General features: G+C 43.9%; 1 protein-coding gene across 3 annotated transcripts in view; it reads left to right on the plus strand.

Moving 5' to 3' along the window:
- Positions 1 to 4,817: 4,817 nt before the first annotated feature.
- Positions 4,818 to 27,830, plus strand: part of oxr1a (oxidation resistance 1a) — a 141,303-nt gene continuing 118,290 nt past the window's right edge. For all 3 annotated transcript variants that reach the window (XM_076041159.1, XM_076041162.1, XM_076041163.1), the window contains exons 1-2: positions 4,818 to 4,943; positions 18,463 to 18,548. In XM_076041159.1, the coding sequence (XP_075897274.1) occupies positions 18,532 to 18,548 (17 nt within the window). In that variant the 5' untranslated portion in view covers positions 4,818 to 4,943; positions 18,463 to 18,531. The remainder of the gene's footprint in view (positions 4,944 to 18,462; positions 18,549 to 27,830) is intronic.

Genomic DNA, 27,830 nt, shown 5'->3' on the forward strand with positions numbered 1-27,830 from the left:
TGCATGTGGTTTGCCAGAGAGAACCCGTTTGCATCATTCTGAAACTGTGACATCAATACTGATGAGATTTGCATCATTCGCATAGACAGTGAGAGGGAGAAGGCTTAGAGTGAATTGCTGCTTGCACAGGCCTATCACAAGAAAATGCATAACAGCCAACACAAGAGTGTTGTGGGCAAGTGACCTGATTTAAAAAATAAAAAAAAAATCAGATTGCATGCTATTCAATTTTTTTTTCATGCTCAAGTACTTCACTAAAGCAGCAGTGAAAACCGGACCACTGACCTATAAAACGGTGTCAAAACAAAACTCAATCCAAACCATAAAGCCTGTTTTGATAGTTGATAGCTAGAGTCATGCAGAGAATTCATTGCAGTAATTAAAAGGCTTGACCAGAACAAAGTGATGGATGTCATGTATTGACTCACTGACAGGCCAGCTGCGGTGATGCGCGCTTGTTTTTGTTTCAGGGTATCCGTGGCTGATTAAAGCTAATGACGAAGGGCCTTCCCTGCCTCTTGCTTCTGTTCCAACTCCACGTAATTAGGATTGAGAGGAGGATGCTCTAATCAGATAACTGTAGCTCCAACTCAGTGGCGGATACAGAACATCACTAATGGAGGAGCCTGGGAATATCTGGATGGACCTCAGATTTTTATGTCAAAAGATAAGCGGGGTGGGCTGGGCTGGGGTGGCCTTTCCTCAAGTGGCCTTTTCCTGTCTAAACAGCACAGCCGCTCAGATGAAATAGTACACACATGTAATAAATTATATCATAGTAATAATTCTAATACTTTGTATTGACATATTCAATTGTCTTTTAAAACATATTCGCTTGTTTATGTTCTTTATATAGCTATTCAATTAGGTGGGGCCCCTTTCATTCTGGGTGGGCCTGTGCACATCCGTGTGCTTCTATAGGTAGTTAGAAGTTACAAAATGTTCTTATGCTTCCAGTTTGCTCTGGTAAATCAAGAGAGCGTAGATTTTGCCTAAGTGAAATCACTGACTATGAGACAAAAGGTCGGTATGTATTTGTAGTTTGCCCTTTGGGGTACCAATGCAGGTTCCAGATCTGATTTTCTACCACGCTCCTAATCTGGCCCTCAGCACCTGGCGGTGATTGAAACCCACACATTTGTGATGATTGGTTTCTCTTTATATACACATATGTATTTTGATTTTTTGATTATTTTTCTTTTAATTAAAGGGCAACTTTATCTTGTATCACTAGGTAGGACCCCTTTTGTCTTCAAAACAGCTGTATTTCTCCACTGCAGACAGGCAACATTTTTCCAATTTTCTGTTTTCCAGTTCTAGTGAGCGTGCAAATTGCCGCCTGTTTGCCCTTCTCAGCTGACAGTGGTGACAACCATTCTGGTCCTCTGCTTCAGGGTTTGGTGTCTAGCAACAACAGCTTTGCCACATTCAGTGTTCCATAAATCACCTGTCTTCACCATTTATTCAGCAGGTCAACTTGACCATGATGTTCAAGCTCAATGACCAGGGTTGCTCCAATGAGATGGACCTAATAGATGCTTATATTAAAAAGCAATAAAAACAGACATTCCTAATAAAGTGGCCAATCTACAGTATATTCCTATAGAATCCCTTTTGGGGGAAAGTTGTGCTTGTGCAATCCTGTTATACACACAGTGACCTTACTATAATTAACCGTGTTTTAAAAGTCAGCATTGAATTAATTTGCAAAATGTTCTTCGCAACTGTGTTGATGAATGCTGTTGCATGATAAAATAAATAAATAAATAAATAAATAAATAAATAACTGGGAGCTTTTGTTTGTTTGGCATTAACATGAAGTTAGCAAGTATGACCTTTAGTGGCCACAAACACAAATGAAATGCTCTCTGCAAATCACACATGCTAAACTTTGCAATTCAAATCATTGCTAATGAGCAATGTCTGCCCTAAAGCTACTGGTAACATCTTCCCTTTCCTGGTGTGCAGAGATGAGGGGTTGGAGTCGGAAGCAGGTGACCTTGACACCATCTTTGCCATTTGCACCATGCCTGCAGGCAGCAGCCATTTTTAAGGTGTTGCTTTTTGTCCCCCTTGGCCTTAACATTCAGTGAAGTCTCGCACAACGCCTTTCACTCCCAGTTACAGGTCACCTTTTCCAAACAGCAGATATAGGGCGGGACAGAAAGGAAAGCACAGCCTGGAAGGAAATAAAAAAATTAAAAATTATTTTGACATTTCTCACATGGCACTCTTCCCCCATTCTCTAAGGTCACTTATCTTCAGGCTGTTCCTTCCACTGGGGTTCTCTGCTAGAGTTCAAGAACTGAAAATTGATTTCTTTTTTTCTTCAATCACATCACACCCAGTAATCTTTAGCCTGGCAGGACACTTCAGGGCGTGTGCATGAAATCAAATTGCAGCATAGATATCATGGCAGGCTGATGAAAAGCCCCTTTCCTGTTTGTCCCATCTGTTTTTGTCACATTGAGCAGGTTAAGCGGCTGGTATTTCCACAGTGGGCTATCTGTATCACCTAAGGCCATCAGCAAATCCAACTGGGGCATCCGTATCGCACAGCACGCTGCCTTCCCTTTATTAAATTTACCAGGCTGAATGGTGGCGTAATACAACAAAGGATTAGGTAAGGGAAATCCTCTGTTAGGTTGTAGCTGAGACTTACCTTTTACTTACCTTTATTCATTTCAGGTTGGCAAAGTATATAGCACTACTAAGCGATTACCTATTCATACCCACAATGAATACAATTTTTAATTTCATTATTGTAATATCTTCAAATGATGAATATGACAATAGAACAATACCATTAGTTGATTGCCTTAATTATTACTCTGCCAATTCAGCACAATAAACATCAACGTGTTCTTTTAAATTAAATTCACATCATATTAAGCTTATTATCATTATTAACACACCACCCAACTCTCTGGGTGGCATTCCTATTTAATTGATAGGCCCGATTGTAACCATGCATTTTTTTGCTATTCTGTGGGATAGCTTTGGTAGGTACTGTAGGTATATCATACCATTGTGAAAGTAAACTAACACTGTCAATTTTCTATTGGAATGGGAATTTATGTGTTTTCTTTTTCTTCTTTATCATGTTCCTATTTTATACACAAAAAAAACAGCATCACCACTGTGAGTATGGTAGCATTTAACTGTTTCTCTCAGCAGATTTATCATCTGTTTATCATCAGTTAGGAAAGACTGCACTGACTATTGGGAGGAATAAGTGACGGTTAAGATTTAAAATACCCTGTAGACTAAGATCACAAGATTAAAGGATGGATTAACATATTAATTGTCATCTTTTCTGTATTTTGGTGCAGCTATAAAGGGGCCCCTCCTCCATTTCTTGGGAAATGCAGTGTCTTTCATTTATTTATGAGTAAGCTCTGGGGTGTTCAGGACGGGTAGGTATCACAGGCATCACTCCTCGGCCCTCAGTCTCAAGACTCCATGTGGCGCTCATCGATTTTAGCTTGCGCTGCTGAAGTGCACCATCAATCAATACAGTAACAAGTCTTCATTTATACTTGAGCAATGCAGTAACCAGCCCAGTGGCCATGAGGTCTGGGTGTCGTCAGGGTTGTCAGGAGAGAAGCGCCGCTCTGCTTTTGACCTTGGGCTGATACATGACTGAACATCAACAGAGTGACGTAACAACAATCTACATGCGTCATAAATATTACATGATAGTCAACCGTGAACAACAGCCCTTTGCATTTCTTTTCCCCTTGCTCACGTGCTACAAACTACGTCTATTTCTACAGTCTTGCAATTTCCTGCTTGTAAAATGGCAAAAGTGTTTACCCATGTTTATCATCCATACATACTAGTTTAATGTTCTGGTAATCTTCAATTCACATCACAGATTTGACCTCAGTGATTCCCTATGTGATATATATAGTTCTCCCTGAGATGAACACAGGAAACTAAGATAAGAAATTCAGCAAAGTAATAAATAAGCTTTTTATAATTGCTGCTTACTTATAAATAAAGAAATAAACAGAATTTATACAACAATCTTGAACCAACCTGTCTGGCTCAAGCCCTCTAGTCTCAAGGTCTGCCTCTGTAGAATAAATCTGTCCGGGATTACAAGAGCAAGCAGACCCATTACTATGTGTTGCTATTGCTGTATACTGCAGGACAGTTTTAAACCAAACAGCATAGCATAACAGCAATTTCAGGAGCAGGTGGTGTCTTGGGATGTTTTGAAGCACAGTCTCATCTGGAATTATCCCAGCCAATGCTAAGTGTATAGGTGTGTATGTGTTTGGATGTGCAAAATGGGACCAATTAAATAAGAATGTCTCTCTCTATTTTTTCATATCTACCTGTTTAATGTGTCATCTGCTGGTCAAGTGGCATTCTCTCGAGACACTGCAGACTACGTAAGTGACAGCACCTCATTTAATACGCATCTATCTCGTTTTAGCTGTTTTCCACACGATGACGTCTTTCCATCTATGTGAGTGAATCATGTAATCTCTTTCCTGATCCATGAACGTCACAGCTATGGACATTGTGAACCAATGAATGTGAATTAATCGGCACTGGGAGCCCTGATCAACATACAGGACTGTTTAAATGAAAAATGAATAAATAAAAAATGAATAAACTCCACTGCTGTTCTTCAACCCCACTTCCACCCGCGGCACGCACATTTTTCCCACCATCCATTTGTCCAACTCCATCCCGATCCCGCCCCCCACCTGCCGCTTGGTACGGTCCGCCCCGCCCTCCTCCTCGCCCCCCTGCTACGTCTCCGCCGATGGTAGTTCCTATTGGGAGAAGGTCAAATGACTCCGCATGTTTACCGCCGAGTTCATCCCCGCCACGGTGCACGCTGGACGGAGACCGAACCACTCGCATCCCGAACCGCGTCTGCTGCCCGGTGTTTTCTGCGGACCCCTCGCGTCATGTCCTGTCTGAAAGTAAGTAGTGAAGCCCCGCCGGCGTCTCGTTTCCCCCACGCGGCTCCCACAGTACGTAGTGAGCTGGGAGCGGATCAGCCGTTTCCTTATTAAGCTTTAATGTTTGTAAAGTGTTGTGTTTCCGTGCAGCTGCCGCGGCTCAGCAGCCTCGGATGGTTTATAAATAGTTGTGTAGGGATGCTGCTGCTACCGCAGCAGCTGCAGCTGCAGCTGCAACCTCCGGTGATGCTCCAGGAAGGTGCAGGTGATAATCAGGTGAAGCGATAAGACGTTGTTTTTTTTTTTGTTTTGTTTTTTTTAATCGTGTCAATTTTGAAGTTGCATTGCTACCAAGAGCCGCCTTCTTTCTTGCACTTTGGATATTTCGTTTAAGTTTTAAAGAAACCTTGCACAACTAGGGTTGGTTTCAGTGAATGGGGGAGAAATGTGACTTTCAAATCAAATATAGAGGGAAGAGAAAGGATTGGAAGTATGGTTGGCCAGACCATTTGCATGGAAAGAAAAACGTTTTTGTTGTTGTTTGTGCAAGTTAATGAGAAGACTTTCAACTTTCTCCCCACACTTTGTTGGTGGCAGCACGCAGATTAATGTGGGGGAGTGGAAAGTTCCCTCCTCAGCAAACAAGAAGGCTCTGAGGAAGGTAGGCTTAATGAAGTGAGTCATCAGACCCGGCCCCAAACTCCCCCCCTGCAGAGTAACAAGTAGCTAAGCCCATTACACCATTGCATAATACAATAAAGGCATATCCCCATAAGGTGCATGGGGAGCTGCCTTCAGGGCAGAAGGTGGAGAGAGCCTGTATGTTGTCCACCATCCTTCAGCTCACATTATTTGGCGTAATGAATCATATCCAGTCCAGAGGGGAGGTCAGCATGTTCAGCTATTGTTGTCCAGAGATGCCCAGAGCTTCGCTGATGCACGCTGTTGTGTCTTTCAGTCTTTTTCTTTTCTTTTTTTTTTTGTCGTTTGCCCTGGTTTGATTCCAAGAAATGAGATGAAAGAGTGGTAGAAAAGACGGACGGAAGATCAGAATGAAATCCCGTTGCCTCTCTTGTGATCAGTCTAGTTTGTGTTGTTTTGGACAGAAAGAACAGTCGGCTACTTTATTGATTGTTTGCAGGAAATTGCTTGTTAACGCAGCAAAACAGACATCCCACACTCCCGCCCCCTGGTCACCCCAGAGACGGGTAGCGCTTGAGGCAAAGAACATAAAATATATATGAACATAAGCAAAAGATATAGTGTACAGAATGTGTATCTAAAAGAGGCCAATACCACACACAATACCAAAATAAAAATATTAGTATATTGACATTTTCAGAGTCTCTTGACTATTGAAAGCACTGCAAAAAGCAGTCTGTGGAGGGGAGAAATGTAACATTTCTGTGAGCTGGTCAAATAGAAACTCTCAGACAAGCATTAATCCGTCATTGGCTGTTAATGTTTCTTATATTCTCAGCTTGGAATAAAACAAACATACCCAAAAACAAAATAGGCAACATATATTTAAAACTTGAAAGCTGAAGTAACATTCTAAAAAGTCGATTAATCAGTTAATCGATTTCTATTGTTTCAGCAAGTGAATTATCCAGCAAGAATCTCCTGTTAGGTGCCACTGTTGTTTATGTAAACAACCCCACTCTGAGGTGTCACAACGACAAGCGCCCTTACATCACAGGGGACATTGGGGATGCAGACAATATTCCAACAAGCTGAATCAAATTTTGACCTCCCCCCCCCCCTCCCCCCCAAAAAAAAGAAGATTGACATTTTGCAGACTTGGGTTCTGTCCTTGATAATTATTATTCCCATGACAGGACTGTGTAAACAGAATTATGTCCCCACTGCACGAGAGATTTATCTCCATCACTGACATTCGCCGACACACTTCTGGATGATGGCTGTCCTGATCAAATTATGAACGGTCCCCCTGACTTTGATTAATCCCTCACCCTGCTGTCATTAGTGAGCGCCCGCTGTCACCAATCGATTCACGTGGATGAAACAGAACTATAGTCAGTTAGTGGGGGAAACCACTGTGCACGCGTCATTTTTAGAAAGAAACAAATTCAATTAGCAGGCCTTCATTAAAGGTCTTTTTAAATAAATCCGACTGCACTTCCGTGCTCTTCATGTGTCACTGCGCTTCTACACCCACCAGGATGAGTCCCGGTGTTTGTCGAGCTCAGCTTGGACAAATCTCCATATCTCCTACCCTCATCGAGGAGAGTCTCCAGAGTCGTGTCGTGATTTAGCAGCTGCAACTAGCTCATTTATCTCTGAAACCTCATTAATGGGACCCACACACATATGCAGGTGGAGGTGAAGGCACCTTTGCGTTATCCCGAGCAGCAGCAGCAGCAGCAGCTGGAGCAGGGACAGAGTTACTGACATCAGGTCCGACTTGTTGCCAGGCAGAGTTCGTCCTGACAGAGAAAAAAGATGCTCGGTCAAGAATGAGTCGATGCCGTTTGTATGCTCGGGGAATTGCTTGCTATGACAATGACGCGGTCAAGGCTCTCTCACCTTCTATTGTGTGTCAGTAAATAGGAGGTTTCAGTGTAACCTTCAGTGTGCCCTTGTAGATAATTGTGACTCCTCAAGTAGACCCTGTGGTTTCCAAGCACTGATGTTTTCCTTTTTTTTGGTATTTGTAAACCACAACTTTTTTCAGTTGTAGCCCGTGAGTTGCATCTCTCTCTGTGACATTAATGACTCTCATTTGTTTTATTGTCGAGAAACAAGAAACATAGCGGGCGACAAATTGTTGTGGGCTATCTGTAATACGTCTGGCTTCATGGTGGTATTGCAGAAGCTGTTAAATCAAACAGTCCAGTGGAAGCACCGCGGTCTTTGCAGACACAGCTTTGTAACCAGCTGATGGCTAATCCATGTTCAAACCAGGCTGTAACTCTGAAGTGGTAGCAGTGTCGAATAAAGAGGCACGCGAGGCTCCCCCACATGAAAATGATTATCCTCAATAAGTCGATAACAGCAGGCTTTATCCACACCCTCTAATCGCCATCAGAAGTTTTGGGAGCTTCAAAGCACTTTGTCAGAACTTTTCAGTGTCTCGCTCTCCAAATGAGCTATTTTAGGTACCTGGCATACTTTTCAGCATGACACAGTCAGCAACCTGAGCCATTCCCGTTTCTTATGTTGCATCTGAGGAGTACTCCGTTCACTGGTTTACGTTCTGGAAAAGCTGACTAGTATAAAAAATTTATTTGAAAGGATTTCTCAACTCTGGCCCTGTTCACGTCATTTTAAAAAAGCTCATTCTTTATCATTTACTTTCACTGTCCTGTTACATTTTTGAATTTAGTTTTTCTGAATTAATGTTTAATCTAAAAAAAATAGCCATTTAATGATGAATGATGTAACACTTTCTACAATTGTGTAACCTGCTTACTGTCCGAACATACTGGCGCGGTAGTAGTCTAAATGTTAATTTAACATTGGCATGGAGGCATTCGTATTTGAAGTGACAGTCATCAGCAAAACTGTCTGATGTCCAGATTTAGCGAACCTTTCCCCTGTTTGCTTTAGCAGCAGCAGTATTTCACAGGGAGTTCATTTTTGTGATGTTGAGTTTTTGGAGTAATAGTTAATGTTGGTGACCGATAGAAAGCTGATAGAGGCAGACAGACGGGGTGGGGGGTTAACAGGGGAGTCTTGAAAACAATTAAATAACGACGGGGCCAGTGACACAGTGATTTGTTGCCATCTCTTACAATTTTATCCCAGCAATCAATCTGGAAGTTCTTCTTCTGTTATTGTGCTTTATGGCTTTTGTACCAGAGTATACAAAATGTATGCTGTAAACAAAGATGTGTTTAAATAAGGACTTTCTTACATTCTCCATTCTGTCCAGCTCTTTTATGATAGGACATTTCTTAATTTAAAAAAACAAAACAAAACAAAAAAGTAATCCACATTGAAGCACGTGAATCCAAGTAATAACATTTTTTATTGCCAAATGAATTTTTTGTGCTTTATGCATCTTCATAAAAAGCAGGTGGTATGGCAACAGATGAGACTCTGGCGTGTGTTATACAAACGTTGGTTGTGTTTACAGAGATTAATGTAAGGCCAAAACATTGCGGTGAACTAACCCCCAGTGGTGGGCTGCAGTATTTTTCTTTTCAATCAAGGCTTTTTCACCTCAATAAATCAAGTAAGACTCCTGCCAGGTTCAGTATCCAAGTACACAACATATCAGTCCTTCCCAAACATTGACAGCTGTTGTAAACTCCAGTGGGAGGCTGTGACGAAGCCCCACCTCCCTTCTCCACCTCCCTCAGTCCTTCCTTGTTTTGGTTGCATGTGCATACCCCGAGGAATACTTTGTTTTCTTCCTTCTCTTCCATGCCATTACCATCTCTCTTTCATTAGGCTTCCTGCCTCACTGTCGCTAATCCCAAAGGAAACGTAAGGAGGATGAATTACACTGAGCAGTGCTCTTGAAAAGAGTACAGGTGTACAGTGGTGTTGGGGCCTGCTTGGGCGCAGTTGTAGGTTGTAGCTCACACAGGCTGGACATGCAAGGTCTGCGTCCATAATAGCTTTAGCCTTCGTACAGTAAACAGCACCATGGGGCTGGTTGGAGGATTAGTGAGGATTTTCCATGCTAAGCCACAGGAACCCAGCCCAGTGACCCCACTGCGTTGTCTCCTCCCTTGAGTACATCAACAAACCAGCCATGCTCCTCTCGGTCAACTTGGCCTGCGATGCACTGTGGGCCGTACATGTGACCTAATTCACTGATTGCATAGGGAGGAGGAAGGTCGCGGGGGGCAGTCTTTAGCTCCTGATGTCCCATGATGTGTTTTGACATGTATTCTTGATGTTGGTTTTCAAAGCGATCAATCTGCGCCCTCCACCACTTAGAAATTCCACCCATCCATCTTCTATACCCGCTTTGTCCTGCATTCCGGGTCGCAGGGGTTTGCTGGAGCCTATCCCAGCTGTAACTGGGCGAAGGCAGGGTACACCTTTGACAACTCACCAGTTCATGGCAAGGCCACATTGAAAGATATGTTTATGGCCCATGGGAGGAAGCCGGCGTACCCTGAAAGCACATGCAAAGTCCACACAGGAAGGTCCCAGGTCAGGGGACTGAAACCACTGGGGATTGAACCCACAGCGCTAACCACTGCACCACCATGTGGCCCCACTTAGAATTCCAATTCAGGTAACCGTGACCTGTGGGCATGTCCCCCATCTTTTTCAGGCTTATGACAAAGACATTTCGAAACAAGTCATGGGAGAAAATGACAGAAAAATCCACAATTGTGTTTCATATAGATGAAAGAAACAGCTGTTAAAGTATTTGAAGACATTATGAACATCTTTGGACATTTTCTGCCAACTCAGCCAATTCTAATACAGTGTCAAAATGTATCCCCCAAACAGCTGTCAGGGTCAATTATAGGCATGCCTCAAGTGCCTCCCCCCCCCTCCCCACAACCTCCTCTTGTGTAAGCAGAGTGATAATGTGACAGCCAGATGACATGCGTCACAAAGCTTACGCCACGTAACGCGATGGGGAGAAGGCGACGCTGTCAGCAAACCAAGATCCAATTTTGCTCCGTCACTTAAGTTGAGGGTACATTGCCTTTGGTTCCACTGTGGGACACTGCACGGAAGCTAATTGATTCAAGGCGAAGGGGATGGGTCACTTTTGACTGACGCTCCACGGGCATTTGTCTCTGCAAGCTAAAAATCTCGCGGAGGGGAGTGACTCAGCAAAGAGCAGTCCCCAAACCGAACGTGTCCGAGGCCTTAACTCAAACTGACAGCGCTCCAGCTCTCGTACATACCTTGCCATGAGCTACTCTGTGGGAGGGCCGGGCCCACCCCTTTTTATTTATTTTTTTATTGGTTGCTTGCAAGCATCACGGGGGAGCCTGCACGAACGCAGAAATGTCAGCTCGGCACAGACGGACTGAAATAAACTTGGGAAGGCAGATTTGGAAGAGGAAATTCTTCGTAGTTTTCTTGGCATGGTGGAAATCTCGGGGGCCTGCGCGCTTCCCGGATGGAGCCGTGTTTCTCTCTTCAAAGTGGCGAGATCAGAGAATCGTCATCCTTCATGTTAAAAAATGGCTCTTGTTGCGAGGCTCTCTCGTCGATATCTCTCTAAATGGTTCATTTTTAGCATAGACTCTTTCATTGACTGGGCCGGCTCTTTTTTTGTGTTTTTTTTTTTAAACAGAGCCACCATTCGTCACATTTTATGTAATGCGCTGAAGATGGCGCTGCACCTGTGGGCTTGAAAGTACGAGTTATTTTAAGGAAAACACTTGTAGAGGAATCTATGTGAATCAGCTGCTTCACCCATCGTTCTGGATGGGACGTAATTCACTGTATACACTCTATTTTTGTTTTCCTGGAAAAAAAAGTATTGTAGCCAAAATGGAAATGATCAAAGGAGTCAAAGCTCCTGAAATACAAAGTTCACTTGCAGAAATTTCCAGAAGTTTCCTTTTCTTCTGTGTTTATGCAATACATATACTGTATTCGGAGGTGATGCATTGAATTGCTTGATAGAAATCTGACTTGCTTTACGTGCAAATTAGTTTGTCATCCTGCCGGTAGACACGAGTAAATCTGTATTGACATGTAGTCTTTGCAGATAAGAATTTACACTGAAGTTGGTCTTCCCCTCGGGGGAGAAAACACTTTTCGGTGTTTTTGAAATATATTAAGACAGACAGCGGTTGCCTTCGCAGACTTTCATATCGTAGGAGGTCTCAGAGGGCCCTTCACTTTTTAATATACACGCTCATCCTCTCTCTCCCCCGACCCCCAACTCAAAATCTGTAGACGCTGCTAAAATCGCCTGCAAAGCCTGGTCCTATTTCTGCCATCTTAATTAAAATGTGCGCAGAGAAAATTTAAGCCTGCGCTGTGTCCCACAATATCTTTTAAAAACTTCATTACACTTATAGAATTCTGGGGCCGTTAGTTTTACAAGAAGCTTACTTTTTACGAGCATACTTTTTTCCCCCTCTCCATCCCCCTCCATGTTATCTCATATTTAAATTCATTATGGCAGCAGAATCAAGAAGTTTAATAACCCGTATTAAATTTACCCAGCCTGCTAAACCCACATTCTGTTCAGCGGGAACATTATTTATCACAGTTTATCAGTTTCCGTGTTTTAACCTTGTTGCAATGAGTTAAGACGATGGCTCTAATGTTGCCCGAAACACACCATATATGTAGTTAGAAGTTATAGCTGTCCTAAAATGGTGGGGAAAAAAACCCCAAGTAGCCTCATGACGCTCCATTAAATGGTGAAAGATGAGGACATTAACTGGGAAGCAATCCCTAACTGCTCAGAGTCAAACAAGTATTCGGGTTTCACTTGAAAACAAGGGTAAAACCTGTGCAAAAATACAATTGAGGTGGTGTTTGGACACTGAAAGCGAACACGATGAATCGATCTGACAAGTGGCGGGCCAAATTCACGTGGAGGCTTTTTTTTCGCTCGCTGTGAGGAGACCATATCCATGGCAATCCAGCGGTGACACAAGCAATCACGGGCACATTTCTGAGCTCCTCCGGGAGACGGGAGATTAGATGACCCTGGGCGGATAACAACTGCACATCGCAAACCATTAGCCCTGCCGCGTATATGCACGTCCAAAATGACTGAGGGGGTGTTTGCTCATTGGCCAGTAATTGACTGAATATTTTCATAATTGCATTGTGTTTCCTAGCAGACCAGCGTGACCCCTATTAGCTTAGGGAACGTTTCCGCAATCAGCCTCTGCCTGCGTCGCCAGGCGCAGCCGAGGAATAAGTCGGGGAGAAAGGAGAGATGACGGACTAGAGGGAGGGATGTAAACAATGGAGAGGTACAGACAATGGGACAGACGGGGGACAGAAGGGAAGATGAGTCATATCACTGCAGCAAAGTGGACCCCTTTTGAAATTCCACTGCAGCATTCCGGCCCAGAAGAGTGTTTTTAGACCGTAAATTGTTGTTGAGGCCCTATTTTGGTCCTGGTTTATATCTGTGTTTCAAGGCCCAGTTTGGAAAGATCTCACAGAGAGGAAGTACATCCTTGTATTTACTCTATATAACTAAATTAAACCAGTGATCAGAACTGGTGCCATACAGTTGCCTAAGACTGACTTTTTATATCCAGTATATCCAGTTCATACCCAATTTGCACCGCTTACACTTCCATGATTTTCTGGAATAGGCAAAGCAGTGAAACAAACAAGTCAACACTTATTTTGGAGAAGGAGAAATCAGGAATGTTAAACAAGTTTCAAATTCTAAAATGTGCTCCTTATGATTTTGACTGGTTAATTTAGAACTCTGTTATGGTTGCTCATATATATTGCTCTCAGATGAATTCAGGTAGTTGGCTTCCAAAAATGAAAGAGCCAACGTGTCCGTTTTAGCAGCATTTAGTGGTTTGTTTCTGCCAAATAATCTTACATATTATACATACACTTGTTTTTTGTGAGCAGTTTTCATCTAGTAATGATCATTCTGATGCAGTGTTGGTTTTCTCAGCTTGCTTGACCTGCTTCATCTCATCAGGTTATAGCATCTTTGGTGACACCACTCTTGATGTCACTCAGGCCTTACACAAGCTGGGATGTCAGTGTTATATCATGAACCCAGATTAAATCCATGTTCTATCTAGACTTTACTCTTCAATTGCGCTGATGCAATACTGTGGCCTACCTACTATATAGCATCATTCAACACCTAATAAAACCACTAGTTATTTTTAACTATTTTATATAACTATATATTTATAAATGTAGAAATTGTGGTTTTGTGCCCACATTGTTGCTTTGTTACGCAAACAGACCATATTGTATTAACTGTTTAGCCGATGCCATCTAATTTCTTATGAGCAGCTTTTCACAAGCCATACCTGCTGTATTATGTGGCTGCTCAATATGTTGTTTTCTTACCTCTGTACCTCCTCTCGGTTGTTGCTGATATAGCTGCGTGCTGGCCCAGCTAATCCTGCCTCTGATCAATACTTCACTTCTCCCGCACACACCCTGCATTCCATCCTGGATCGAGCGCAGCTCGTATCTTTATTTACCACCTCTTCTCATCAGTCATCTCTTACGCAGTGGGTAGGGAATAGATGCGCATCTAAAACTGGATGGATTTAATGCGTTGGATAGATTCTGCACTATTAGGCCTGATTTGTTTGCAGTTGTGGCAGTAGCCATTGGCCGGCTACATGCTTCTCCCGTCTCTGCTTTCTGAGAAATAGCTCCATCAGCCCCGAACTAGGCCGAGCACGCCGTGTCACTGCCGTTTTATGGCCAGCGGCTCTCAGCAAACCCAAGCACGGGTGATACCTGCCCCCCCCCCCCACCCCCACACACCACCACCAATGCCCCCCTGCATGTCTGAAAGAATTCTGCTCAATCCATTACATGCTTGGATGCTGATAGTGTTTGTCAGGATGCTCTGCACGCCCAGAGACAATTAAGCTGAAACACAAGGCTAGCCTAATGAAGCTCGGCAGGGAAAACATCCTCACACAAGGATGTCCTGATTTGGAGATAGGAGGAGACAAGGTCCCCTCGTGTCAGCCGGAACCACATGGCTCCACTGGCGCATGGCTGCGGTGGGGGGGTTCATGCTTAGGAGACAAAGGAATCGCAGAATTAACTTCCAATTAATTTTGCGTAATTATCTGTAACCTTTCCAAAGTCTTTTGTTCGGAGATTGAAATGCATAAGAAACATCAACTGCCATCATCCTTTTGTTCCACAGCGCTTTTGTTTCAGGAATGTTTTTTTTAACCCTCACTTTTTTTTTTGCTATGATTGATCGCGACTGTTTTAAGTTGCGTCTTCCAGCTTTTATGCCCGTCTGAAATAGAAATCACAGAATTAAAAACTACATTTGTTTGGTTCCTTTTTAATGCTTGAAAACTTGTTGCATGAATCAGTTCCATATCAGGGGAATCTCCTCAATCAGGGATAAAGGATCCTGGATTATCAACTGAACCTCTATTATGACTTATGTTGTCAGTTTTATTTATAATTATATAGTTAATTCAAATAAATGGCTTATGCACAAAGTATTTATGTTCTTTGTTAATTGAAGCCCTAAATTAAAACAGATTTGAGGTCCTCAGAAAGGAGTAATGAGTTTCATCAAGTTCCAAGTTGATGAATCATAATCATTGAAATCATCGAATGAAATGTGAGAAATATGAGTCATCAGAAAGTTTCAATACATGGCTCACTTGAAAACTATCTGCCACTTTTTCATGAGCCTAGCAGCAAACACTTGAAGGGTTTCAGTCTCGGTTCCCCTGTTGGAGCTGAGGATCTCATTGATTGGAACATTTCTTCAAAAGTCCGATACTTACTTGCTTTACTTTTGGAACATTTTTAGCACCTCCTAGCTAGAGATAAGATCGATGGTGTGCGTTTGGAAAAAAAACTCTGAATTATGTGGGTTTATTTCAGTTGTCTGTGGCTGCTTAAAAATAAGCCAGCCATCTGGTTTTGTTTGTTTGTTTTTTGTTAAAGCACAGCAGCAGCTGGAATTGCTCCCCGTGTCATCCCCGATAAAGTCAAAACTGCAAAGTGCAGTCTCAGTTTTTGTCTCGGTTCGGCACAGCCCCTGAAATGCTGGAAGGCTTTGTTGTTGTTGTTTTTCTGGGGGTGGGGATGGGGGGAGGGAACTTGGAGAGGGACCCGCCATAATCACCTTAAAGCCCTGCATCACCGTGACGACGGGAGGATGACTCGCAATTTAACAGCGACGCAGGGAAAGGAAATGATCAGACTCTTTGAAATCTCGCCTGTGCCTTCCCTTTGCAGCCTTGTGAATTTTCCATTAGATTAGATAAGCAGATCACTTTAATGAAGTGAAACATTTCACAGTAATTGGCTGTTAGCGGGCGCGTGTGTGTGTGTACCTTCAACCCTTCACAGCAAGGTGCTTCTCCTCTCATTAATGTCCCCCATGCTGTCATAATTACATGAAATGTGATTGAACGCGGAAACTCGGCCCCCCTGAAAACGACGTTCTGCCCCAGTCTTGATGTTGTACGGGGACGGCTCCTCCTTAACAACTTCTCTGTGATCTCTTGATAACTTCACCGGAGTTCTGGGTTGAAAAAAATGGTCCCACAGTCAAGGGGTCCACCTGCCCTTTGGGAAAATATGTTGGGCTGTCAAGTTGGTTCCTCACAGGGATCTTTGTAATCTTTGTTAGCTTGGAGTGGACGTGGTTTCGTGTAATACTTTGAAAAATAATAGCTACTATTTTTTTTTTTAAACTGTTCTGACAGCAGTAGCACGAGAAAGTAAAAGCTCCTTGCATGACCCTCTTGAGAGGTCTCGACTTTGTCAACAAAGTGAGACCAGCTGTGTCACTGTATTGTCTCAGCTTCTGTTTGATTAATAGGAGTTGACAGGATTCAGAACAGCAAAGAAAAGAAAACCAGTGGCGTAGGAGTCAGCGGCGGTCACAGGGGTTTTCAGAGATTGGTACATTTAAGCTGCAGATATAGCTTTGCTCGTAAAGTACAGCGGCTTTATGAAGGGAAACGAAATGAGGGAAATCAAATGAGAGGTGCACACAGACGGTCCACGTGCACAATTCATCTCGCAAGCCTTTTAACGGCACAAAACTTTGTTTCCATTTGCATTTATTCTGTCATTGTGGACAGAGGGACTACGCTAAACAATACGGTCACACAAGGTCGTACAGCCACCAAGATAATGTAGGAAACACAGCATTCCCGCCTAACATGGTAGATTAGTCAAATGGATATTTGCATATTGAACAAATGCACAAAGGTGGTGATGCTATCTTTGAAAACACTACTTGTGTGTCATTTTATGCTTTGGCATTGGGTTGTGTTCTGATCATTTGCAGCTCTCAATAATTCAATTTTTATTCTGTGTGTTTACAGTGTCCTGAATACTGTTTTTCCTTTAGCTGCTTTTTCTTTGTTCATGTTTCTTATGCTTCTTTGTTTTTGTTTTTTCACCTCGTAGCATGAAGACAATTTCGGCACACACCGCAGTAGTGAACTTATGTCACACCGGGGTGTCCTTTAGACCGCCATTTAATGCGCAGGAGTCTGAGAACTTTCCAATTCTTGAGCGCATTAGCCAAATTGCTCCGAGGCTGACCGGTAGTTTTAAGTCTAAGTCCAATTAAAGCGCTAAAGTGGAGAATGTCTGCAAGTTCCAAGAGCTTTGTGCAGCATGGTTTCACTCCACACGCATCGCAGAAAGAACCTCTCTTTTTATCAGAGCAGCTGCAGAGTTAACAGAATTAGCTTGGACTCTTTCTTCTTTTTTTTTCTTTTTTTTTGAAACGCTGCATTAAGCTTGAACGTTTTGTGCGTTTTGGGTGACGTCTCTTCTGATTGGGGACGGACGGCGTCTGCCTTGATGTATAGTTTCCAATCCGAATCCTTAATCCCGCTTTACGTACAGCGTAACCAAATCAACGTCATAACTTAAAAGTGACGGCTAATCTCGACCGCAGGCTGTGTTGAAACTATTTTCTCTCCCAACGAGCCGTCCCGAGGATGCGTTTAGTATTTACCGCGCTGCTCCAGATAGTCTCCAGAGGGGGGTAAAAAAAGAAAAGAAAAGATACGTTCTATTTCCATGTCACCAGGAGGGATTATCAGAGCTTTCCGGTGTCGCGCCACTTTTGTTAACCTTTCAGCCCGCTTGTCCCCCCCCCCCAATGCGCTGTTCCCCACCTGCCGTGTAAGTGTGAGGAATCGCGCTGCAGGTGTTGCAGATGACACGGTCAGCGTGTGCGCTCTCCAGGCCAGGCCAGCCCCGCGCGGCCACCTGATGGATGGGGAAAGCAAAGGGAGAGACCTCTTAAAGCCCCCCCCCCCACCCACCACCATCACCCCACCACTCATCTCATTAGGGAGAGGAGAGGGTGAGAAGTGAGCCCTGCGTCGGCCCCTCGGCATTAATTATTGAGCCCGGTCTTCTTTTACTTATCGCTCCTCCTCCGCAGTCTCTGATAACCTTTACATAAAGGAGCCGAGGCTAACTCCCAGCCATTATGCACTGCGGTAGGTTATGGCACCTGCCTGTACGGAGAAGTTGAGCCCCCTCAGTGGCTCCAACCCCCTTCCGTGTGTTCAGCTTTTCTTTTTTTTTCTTTTTTTAATCATGTTGGTCGTGGAAAAGCAATGCCGATAATTAGTTAAGGGTGACATTTGACTCGGTTCCGCGTCACATTTGCTGGGTTACGCTCGACTCGTTGCCCCCTCCTCCACCCCCGCCGTGCCCGGTCAATTTGAATTGCTCTGTCAGATGGCGGCTAATGGATTTTTTTTTTTGTTTTTTTGTTTTCATGCGAGCGCAGCCGAGTGGCAGGCGACCTGAGTGCAGCGCAAAGCAAAACAAAAAAAAACAAAACGAAATGAATCTCACCATCTCTCACTGTTCCTTTTTTTTTCTCTCTTTTTGTCTGTGTGTGTGTGTGTGTGTGTGTGTGTGTGTGTCTGTGTCCTTCCCGCAGGTCTGAAAAGTCAACATCAAACCTCGACCTCCCAGAGCCTCCGAGCAGGAGGGAGAAGACTCTGCCAAGATGTTCAGCACCAAAAGGTCAGCCCAATGCCACGTTTCATCTATTCTCACTCGCTCATGAGAGGGAACAAAATGAAAAAAAAAGAAGGGAAAAGAGCAGAAATCTCGGGGCCTCAGCGAAAGTGGCTCTAATGATAATGTCTGACATTTCTGGTCAGCAAAGTTCAGAGTACGACCTCATATATGAAAAGACATTTACGCGAAAAAAAAAAAAAAAAAAAAAGGTGAGGGTGAGTATCGAAGTCACGGCATTGAAAAAACAAAAACAAAACAGTCACACAAAACAGCCCAAAAATAAGAGTCAAGGGACCAATATTAACATATAAAACAGCTGGACTGCCGACAACCCCGTAAACCAGAGTATTACAACTTTCCCAAAGCCTGCAGTCTGTGTTCAGGAAACCCTGCTTACCCCTTTGCCTGTACATTCTGTATTTTTAATGTGCTTTGTGGTGGCGTACAGTGCGCATACATCATTTATCACTTTGGCTTTTGCAGTGGAGAAGTAGCCGGCTTTACTTCGGCCAAATGTGTGAAGCGGATCAAAACAGTAATGCTCCTTTTTGTTCCTTTAATCCCATGTGAAGCATTTTACAAAATCACTCTGGCTTAAAAATCATGTTTTGTATCGGATGTGTTACATAATTTGACCTCATTTTCGAAACGAGCACACATTTTTAACTTAATCAGTAACTGTTTTTGCAACCAGACACGCAACATTAAAATCCAACGTGACTGCAATTATTGATTGGTTGTGATTGTGTTGCGATAACAATCGCTCTCTTTTCTTTAATCGATGAAAACCTTTTATCTCACTGCTTGATGCTTGTAGCGCTGCTCGACCTAAAGGCTTAACATCTTACACCAGGGTACACTTAATCTGCCCGAGCCAAAATAAATGCTGATCCCAAATGAAACCAGGCTTCCTTTCTTCCTAACCAGGTAACATAACTTCCACAGTGTCACAGGCAAAACGCAAGCCAAATATCACCCAAAGTTAGCCTTCATTGTCAAATTTAACAATTTGATCTTGTATGGACGGATGTCAGAAGTCTCCGGTTGCTTCAGCCGTGCGTCTTAAGCAAACACCATATGAAAAACAGAACAAATGTCCAACAGGATCATGTTGAACTACAAACAATTAATTAATCACAAAGGTGACATTAGCTCATCTCCATTTGAAATACATTGGCACTTTTTACTTCAACATGTGAAGCAGTGCAGGTCACCCTCGGATGAGGTGGTGTATTCTGGGCTTGGGCTGAACGCGACTGCGCCAAGTGAACGAGCTGCCCGTCTTTCATTACGTGTTTTTAATGAGCACGCAAGTTTCGCAGAGAAGCGAGCGCACAGCGTGGCTGCCGCTTTCCCTCGCACACTCAAACATCACCTGCACAGTAAGTGGCGCACACGCATTCACACCATGTTTAACGCAACCTTTGTGTGTAAGGGATGTGCTGATTCCGGCGTGACTTACACTGACAGTGTGGACTTGCCCCAGGTTTAGGAGGCTCTTGATGAACCTTTTACCAACGTTTGGCGAGACCAAGCCTTCTTGTTTTCTCTAATTCTTTTTTTCTTTTATTATTTTCAGCAATAGGACAATACAGTGACATGGACAGCCGGGCATTAATGTGTGTGTGTTCCCCCCCCCCCCCCCCCCCCCCGCTGTCTTTCCACCAAAAACATCTGGGCTGCGCTTTGCGTCACGTGAGTGTGACATTGCCTGAGCTATGGGGGGGCGAAAGAGAGAATTCCAATTTGAGGGCGACTAAGGGGTGTCACGAGGCCGCATCCCTGCACCTGTCTCCTCCTCGCAGTGTGTGATCATCACATTGTGGGTGAGAGGATGATTAAACCGCGCCAGCTCTCCATCTTCAGGGAGCTGAAGTCAGCATAGTCGATGACACGGATACGCTCAGAGTGACTGTAATAGGCTATCGTCTTGAAAGTGGAAGACGGCAGAAGCTCATTCGCATTATTTTCTGAATACAAAGCAAAGCACTTTTTTCACACACACACACACACACACACACACACACACACACCCCTACTCAGTAAACTGCTGACATAAATCTCTGCATCTCTCAGAGCTCAGAGATTGTTTTGGGTTTTATTTTTCCTCCTCGATGGGTTTTTATGTTGGGTTCCACACACACACACACACAGTGCACGTGCCTAATTAAAAAGCCTTCATTCAAAATATTTAATCACTGAAGTGACCTCACAGGGCAGTTAGAGAGATCATAAATCCACACTGTTAGCATGTTGTTTGGCGCTTTGCTCTCCTCCAGTGTTTTGAGCCGCGTCGGTATTCTGAATTGCACGACTGCACGCATGCACAGCCTGTGTTGTAGCCGCGCTCGCTCATTAAAATGCAACTGGAGCGCTGTTAATCTAAATGTTTCATTATGAAATGGTGCACCCATGGTTTTGATTTGGGTTGCGCATTCAAAGTCGCGCTCGCTTGAGTCCCTTCTGCCTCCAGCTCGATAATGAGACTCGGCCTGATCCTTAAGGGCCCTCAAGTCTTTGGTTGTGTAGTCCAGACAGAGACGCCCAAGGAAATGTACTATGGCAACCTGAGCTTGCAATCGTGTCTTGTAAATGAAATGTAACCATTTATTTGAATTATGTGGCAATGATACTAAATGAAATATTTTGGATGTTTTCTTTTTAATTGGAAGCAAAGATTCACTTTTGGTTACTGAAGAGTTTTTTTGCTTTTTTTTTTTATTTTAGAGAGAGATAAAACCATTCATTTCAAAAAGAAAATAATTTGAATCATAAAGTCAAAGCAGTCGTCAAGCAGGAGCGCTAGCACTGCGATCAGCTACCTACAGCTGGTATCAACAGGTGAGTATCTGGTGTAAAATGTTGCAGAATTTCTGATGTCGGTAGCAGTAGTATTTCTCAGACGCTCTTTTATGATTCTGTAGGTCATGATGAGACCTATAGAAAGCTCGTACTTTCTAATCGACATCCACACCAAGCAATTGTATGATTCACTCAAGTCCCATTTTTACCAAACGTTATATCAAAAGCTCCCCTTTCAAGAATTCAAGGAACTCTGAACAAGATATTTCTGAAGCGCTGAAGTAATTAAATAGATATTTTGTACTTTTATTGAAGACCTGCCCTCGCTAACTAATAACTTCAAAGGCGACTGGATAGCTGAGGTTTGCTTTTTTTTTTTTTTTATCCTAAAATCAAGCTCAATCTAAAACGGTGTTGTATAACCAGTTGGTATCCCGTTTAACTGTAATAAGAGCCACAATGGAAGGCCAGGAAGAGAAATACAATAATAAGTGGTGCGCATGTCTCCTATAATAGCAACATGACTGTCCTGAGGGCATTTCTTTAAATAAATATCTCTACTGCTTTGATGTTAATTGTAAATTAGCATAGAATTGTGTAAACTGAACGGAAAAAAACAAAACAAAATTCCAATTGGTGACCATCACTGACCTTAATGTCAAACATTGCTCTTTTTTGGACTGGCACCTCCTCTCAGGTCAGTGCAGCAGTCAACCTGTCACAGTGTCATCATGGAAGTCGCACCAGCGGTTTACACCTGTGATAAATTTTTGACACAGACTCCTTTTAGCCATCGTGACCCTCATAAGAAGTAATTGGATCTCTGACTGTCAGTACTTCTGAGCCGCTGATCGACATCAAGAGACCTTGCACTCGTTTACTTATGCATGCGCAGGAAAGAGAACGGTGTCTGGGGAGTGGAGAACGCACTGGGATGCCTTCGCCTCCCGCAAAGACCTGCTGATCCGCTGGTGATGAAGAGGCTGCCGGGCCGGCACAGGCACTCTGGCTCTCCTTGGAGTGACCTTGTACAGTTTTGAGACAGTGAAGGCTCTGCAGACGCCACATAATCAAATTTATTATCTGTGATCTGTCTTACATGTTGAGGGCTGTAGTGTTAATAATTAATCACAGCAAGGCTAACACATGGTATTTTAAAGGGCATGGTGCATGTTAGACACCCCAGTACGTGGAAAATAATGGAATGGAGATTATATCTGCTAAATCAGTGTTCTCTATACCGTATGTGTGTGTTAATATGAAGTCTTCATTTTCCATTTAATTATATTTATTCATCTACTTATATATATATATACACTACAGTGACGTGTAAGTTAATTTGTACGCTTTTATTTTGAAATCCTTGTGTGTAAAAAGAGTGACGTGCTCTACATAACTGACATCAGTCGATATCAAGAAATATGGGGGCTAACGCTAGTTTTAAAGGACCAATGAGCGATTAGCATCATTGTTAGCTACAAGGAGGGAGAATTTGTATGAGAAGCTCTATATGCAAACATTAAAACCCACTTGTGTCACTAGGAATGTGAGAAATGTGATGTTTTCCTTGTTAAATATTTGCCCCCTCATTCCAAATAGAGCAATTCACAGAAAACAAAGTAAAGTTTAATAAAACATTGGCTCTTAATGGCTTGCTAATCAACTGTTGGACCTGGCTGGCACAGTGTTTAGACCAAGTAACATTTTCTGCTTTTTTTTTTTTTTTTTTTTTCTCTCGCTATTGTTGCGATTGTATCAGTAAAGCGTGAGTGAATGAGGAGCTGAAAGCTCAACTAACTGGCTGTTCCAGTAATGTCACTCTTAAAATGGCCAAAGGAGTCCGGAGTGGCCAAGTCGATATAATCGGTGTCGCATTAAAAGAGTCGACATAAAAGTTTGTGCCCGTTTTGTGCAGTCAACAATGCAGGGAGCAGCAGCAGCATTTAGATGAGGCAGTTCTCTCAACAGCCAGAAGTGCCAAACGCTGCAGGAAAGAGGAGTGATGAGAAGGGGCTTTTTTTTTTGCTGACGCAGAGGAGAAGGAGGTATCAAATGTCAAGAGAGACATTAATTCTACTGTTAGTCTTGATAAATACACAACATTGTGGCCTCTTTGCATGCACTGTACATTGTGAGGGGAGGGGGGGGGGGGGGTGGCAGGGCGGTGTAGCTGCGCGTAGCTGCAGAGGTCAATATCTCTGCATAATCAAGGCATTGTTCTGTCTTTCTTTCTGATTAAAGGCGCTTGATTTAGCAGACTCAATCGCTCCTATTGATTCCGCATGCGATTTGAAGCCGCTTTGTCACGGTGACGAGCCCAGCCCCGGTCGATGGGAGGTTGGCAAAGGATAAAAATCGTGGCCACCGCTGAGCTCCCACACCGAGATTTCCAGCCGAGCGTCGCCGGCGGCCGCCGGAACCCGGGCCAAGTCACAAGACGGGACGAGATAGCGCTTCTCCTTTTCTCTATTTTTTTTTTTTTTTTTTCCATCGGAGATTTACAGCCCGCAGCAGGTTGTTAGCGGCGGAGATAAAATCCGGGGCGCAACGTGCGGAGGCCTTCGCCGACAGACTCTGGGATGAATCCCAGCGCCATGACAACGGCACGCGTGTGTCGCGGCGGTCCAACACGCGCGGCCCCCCCTCTTATTGTAAAGTGCACTCTGCTCTCGCACCTCTTGGCTGCCGATGTCAGGAGATGAAATGGTGGCAGAGGGTTTGTCTGATGTGTGGCTTGGGTTTTCCCGGGAGGGGCGGAGACGGGCTCGTTAAAAGCGCCGCAGCCCGCAAACACCCGCGCACACCTGAGTGACATTTCGAAAGAGCCCTTAATAGGCGAAAGTATTGGACAGTGTTCATTTCCCAGCGGCTGTTGCTCCACAGGCTTGGAGAAGCCATTTGTTTTTTGTTTTTTTTTGTCTTTTTTTTGAATTACGTTAGCTTTTTTTACCTTTTTGCTTTTGATTCACTTTTCCTTTACTGCGAGAACACAGAAAGCAGCGAACATTTTTAAAAGTTAAGAGTGTAATATTTGGAGATTTTGAGAAGAAACGGCGACATCGAGTGGCTCCATTTTAGATTGCAGTGCTCCTTTAATCAACGTCCTTCTCCCGAGTTTGCCTGTGAACTACTGTGGGCTGCGCGCACAAACACGGGATACCTCGTCCACCTTCTTCTTTGTTGGTTTATTTGCAAACAAGTCATAATTATGCTTTAATTTGACCTCCCAACTGCGTGTTCAGGGGTTCAATGCAAATAAAAGGCTTTACTTCCTGGTGTGGAGCAGACACACAAAACCAAATATTGAGGGGAAATCAGTGTCAACAGCCGCCGCACCTGGCTTACGTTGTGTTGAATGACAATGAAAGCGTAGGTGAATTATGATGAGGCTGAGCTCCTGGATAAAACTGGGGGAAATATGCCACCTCTGTTTGTTGATACTTTACAGTCCGCTACTCTTCACTGAGCCGGCAGCCCAACATAGAATTGTCAACATCAAACATGTCTGATGTTTGCGGAGCCTCCGACTCGATGGGAGGCAGCAAAGCGACCCGAGCGGCACCGCGTGCTCGAGGCAAAATGGTCGTTTTACGAGGATTCGCCCGGCAACGCGATCAATGCGGGAGCCAAAGCCGGCCTGCTAACGTCATGCAGTGCGGTCGGCGGCTCGTGCGTGACCTCTCCCCTCTCCCGTCGCCGCCTCCTCTCCCCTTTTTAGCCCCCGACACTCGTTTTGATGGGACGCGAGCTGGAGCTGTCCACCGCTGGTCGGAGGCCATAAATCCCGACGCTCTTTTGCCCCTTGAACGCGTCTTGTCCACGGGTCACGTGTGGCTCTTCCCTGCAACCGCCCCTCCGCCCCTCTTCCCCCCTTTGTGTTTGCTGTGACCTTTCTCTTCCCGACAGCAACAACAAAAAAAAAAAATGCCGCGCAGCCCACGGGCGCGGTTTATGTAAATATGCACATGACTTATGAACCGTGGCTCTAATAATTAATGTTTTTTTTTTCCCTTCACGTTCTGGATGCATGTTGTAGCTCTGGGGGGTAGTAACATTATTATTTTTCATTTTACAAGTAGGAACCCGAACCCGAGCCCCGTGGCGAGACCACGTTGGTGGTGAGTAGCAAAAAAATAAATAAATGAATAAAAGGCACCCACGTGTATCCTCGGGAGGCTTAATCAGTGGAAATGGATTGCCTCATACATCAGATCAATGTACAGAGGTTGAATGTCACCTCGTGGAAGTGGTGAAAGCGAGCCTGCAGGCCATTGGCACCAGCTAATGAAATTTTGATGGCGCTTTATTTAGAAGTATATATATTTTTTTTTTTTTTTTTTTGCGGGGATTACGTTCCCGACTGCGTTTCCGACTTCAAAGAGCGGCTTCCCACTACTGCTGCGGGTAGCAGCCTTCCTGACCACCCCCCCTGGCCCCCCACCCACCCACCACCACCAACACCCCCATAATAAGACGGCATCAGCCTGTTTTTGTCATTCCACCCTCATTCCCCATCGCTCCAAACACTTCCAAGCAATCATTTCTAATCTGACGCGCTTTATATTTCACTGCGCCCCCCCCCCCCGTTTTTTTTTTTTTTAATCCGCAAAGTGAGATACGCGCTCTGTTTGTGTGTGGCTTCCACGATTAGATTAGATTAGTGCTTTCATGACTCGTGGCCAGATGAGACGTGGAATGACTGTTTGTGTGTGTGTGTGTGTGTGTGAGAGGCTACGCCATTAAAAACAGATTCCTTCATCCATTGAAATGGCGCAAGTTCTTCCAGCTTTATTAGAAAATAAACACTTGATAGGTTGCGTGTTGCTTGGATCATAGAAACGTGACTGCAGCGGCTGGCATGCCTCCACGGCCCGTAACCGAAAGCCTACATCAACGCTTTCACATTGCGGTTGTCCCGATGCATTGACTTGATAGAATCGGGCCGATCCGAATCTCCATTCGGGACCTTCGTGCGACCCAATTTTTGTCTCGGTCCTGTTGTGTTTGCATAAGCAGGCCGATGCATTGGATTAAAAAGAAAAGGAAAAAAAAAACCCCGCCGAGCTCAATTTCCCCCCCCCCCAAGCCACATCAAGGAAATGACAATTGTATCCAGACCTTGGGAGAATGTTTTGCGCGGTAAGCAGGGGAAGGATGATGTTGTGACTGAGTGTGAACAGGTGTTAGAACACACAGGGGAAGAATGTTGTGGCAGCAACAACAACAAATGTGTCCAACATCCAGAGGCTCTGTGATGAAAAAGGTTTTCTGAAGATGTTGTTTGATGTTTTTTGGCCGTCACAATGTTTAGTGATTACCGAGGTCAGAAGTATGAAAGCTAACCATGTGGTTAGCCAGGTGTAATGGCACCGGAAAGATTACATGTACATCATAAAGCTGCCAGAATTGGAAAAAAGTTTAGGAAAAAGATAGAAGTCGCTGCTTCCTAGTTCTTTTTTTTTGTGTCGCTGTGGCTCTCCATGTATTTTAGCAGCACCGGTGTGAATGTGGTGTGACTGAATAATGGTTTCAATGTGAGCGCTTTTGAATGCCTTGCAGAAAAGCGCAATATCAATTCAAACTTTTTTTTTTTTTCTCCTTTTATAATCTCGCTATTGTGAATAGTATCAATAGGGTATACAATATCTTCTTTCTCCATTTTTTTTGTTGCTCATTTAGAATATTTTTCAGTAGCTCAGTAGTGGCAAGACCCAGGTTATCGTCACATTGTCCTATTTCTGAAAGCTCTCAAATCTACTGTATAGATTTTGAGTGTTCTCTTGGATTCTGATTTCTGGGTCAACAGGCAGATTTCTTCTGCTTCTTCTGCTCTCGCCAATTTCTAATTATTGCTTCCAACTGATAGCAGCAAAACTAAAATCCTCCCGCCATAAACTTGAGGAAGTCGCACAGGCTCTCATCACGTAAGTCTTCGACAATTATATGGCGCTTGACCCCCATGTCTTTCTCAGAATTGGCTTTTTGTCAAGTTGTATATCAATTTAAAAGTGTTCTTGTTTTCAAGGGTCCTACTGGTCCCACTTTTCTTTTTCTTTTTTTCCTCCTGTTGTTGCTGCAATCCGAATCCGACGACTTCATTGTTTAAGTTAGATTGTAAATGCTTAAATTAAGGAGTGGACAAGGTCTGAGTGCCGTCGCATGCAAACATTGCAACCCTTGTGCATTATCCTAAAAACTACAAACGGAGATGAATAATGGATGAAAGCCGCATCTCCAGGTAAACAGCTGGAGCTGTTGCCGTTTGCTCGCCTTCACGCTGCGTTCAAGTCTCGCCGTCCTTCCCCCTTTTGGCCTTTTCTCCTGATCACAACCTTTCACTCCAGCAGATTTTCTTTTGTTCCCCCTCACTGCACGTGTCTCTTTCATGCCCTCCTTTCTCCTGGTCCTCCTGCTGGATGGACAGCTCGCAGCTCAGACAGGCTCATCAGGCTGCTGCCCCGGGAGATTCCTGGCCTGTGGCGC

The sequence above is a fragment of the Nelusetta ayraudi genome, unplaced genomic scaffold (genome assembly GCF_046127955.1).
Source record: "Nelusetta ayraudi isolate G7.1 ecotype Tasmania unplaced genomic scaffold, CSIRO-AGI_Nayr_v1 ptg000063l, whole genome shotgun sequence".
Classification (NCBI taxonomy): Eukaryota; Metazoa; Chordata; class Actinopteri; order Tetraodontiformes; family Monacanthidae; genus Nelusetta; species Nelusetta ayraudi.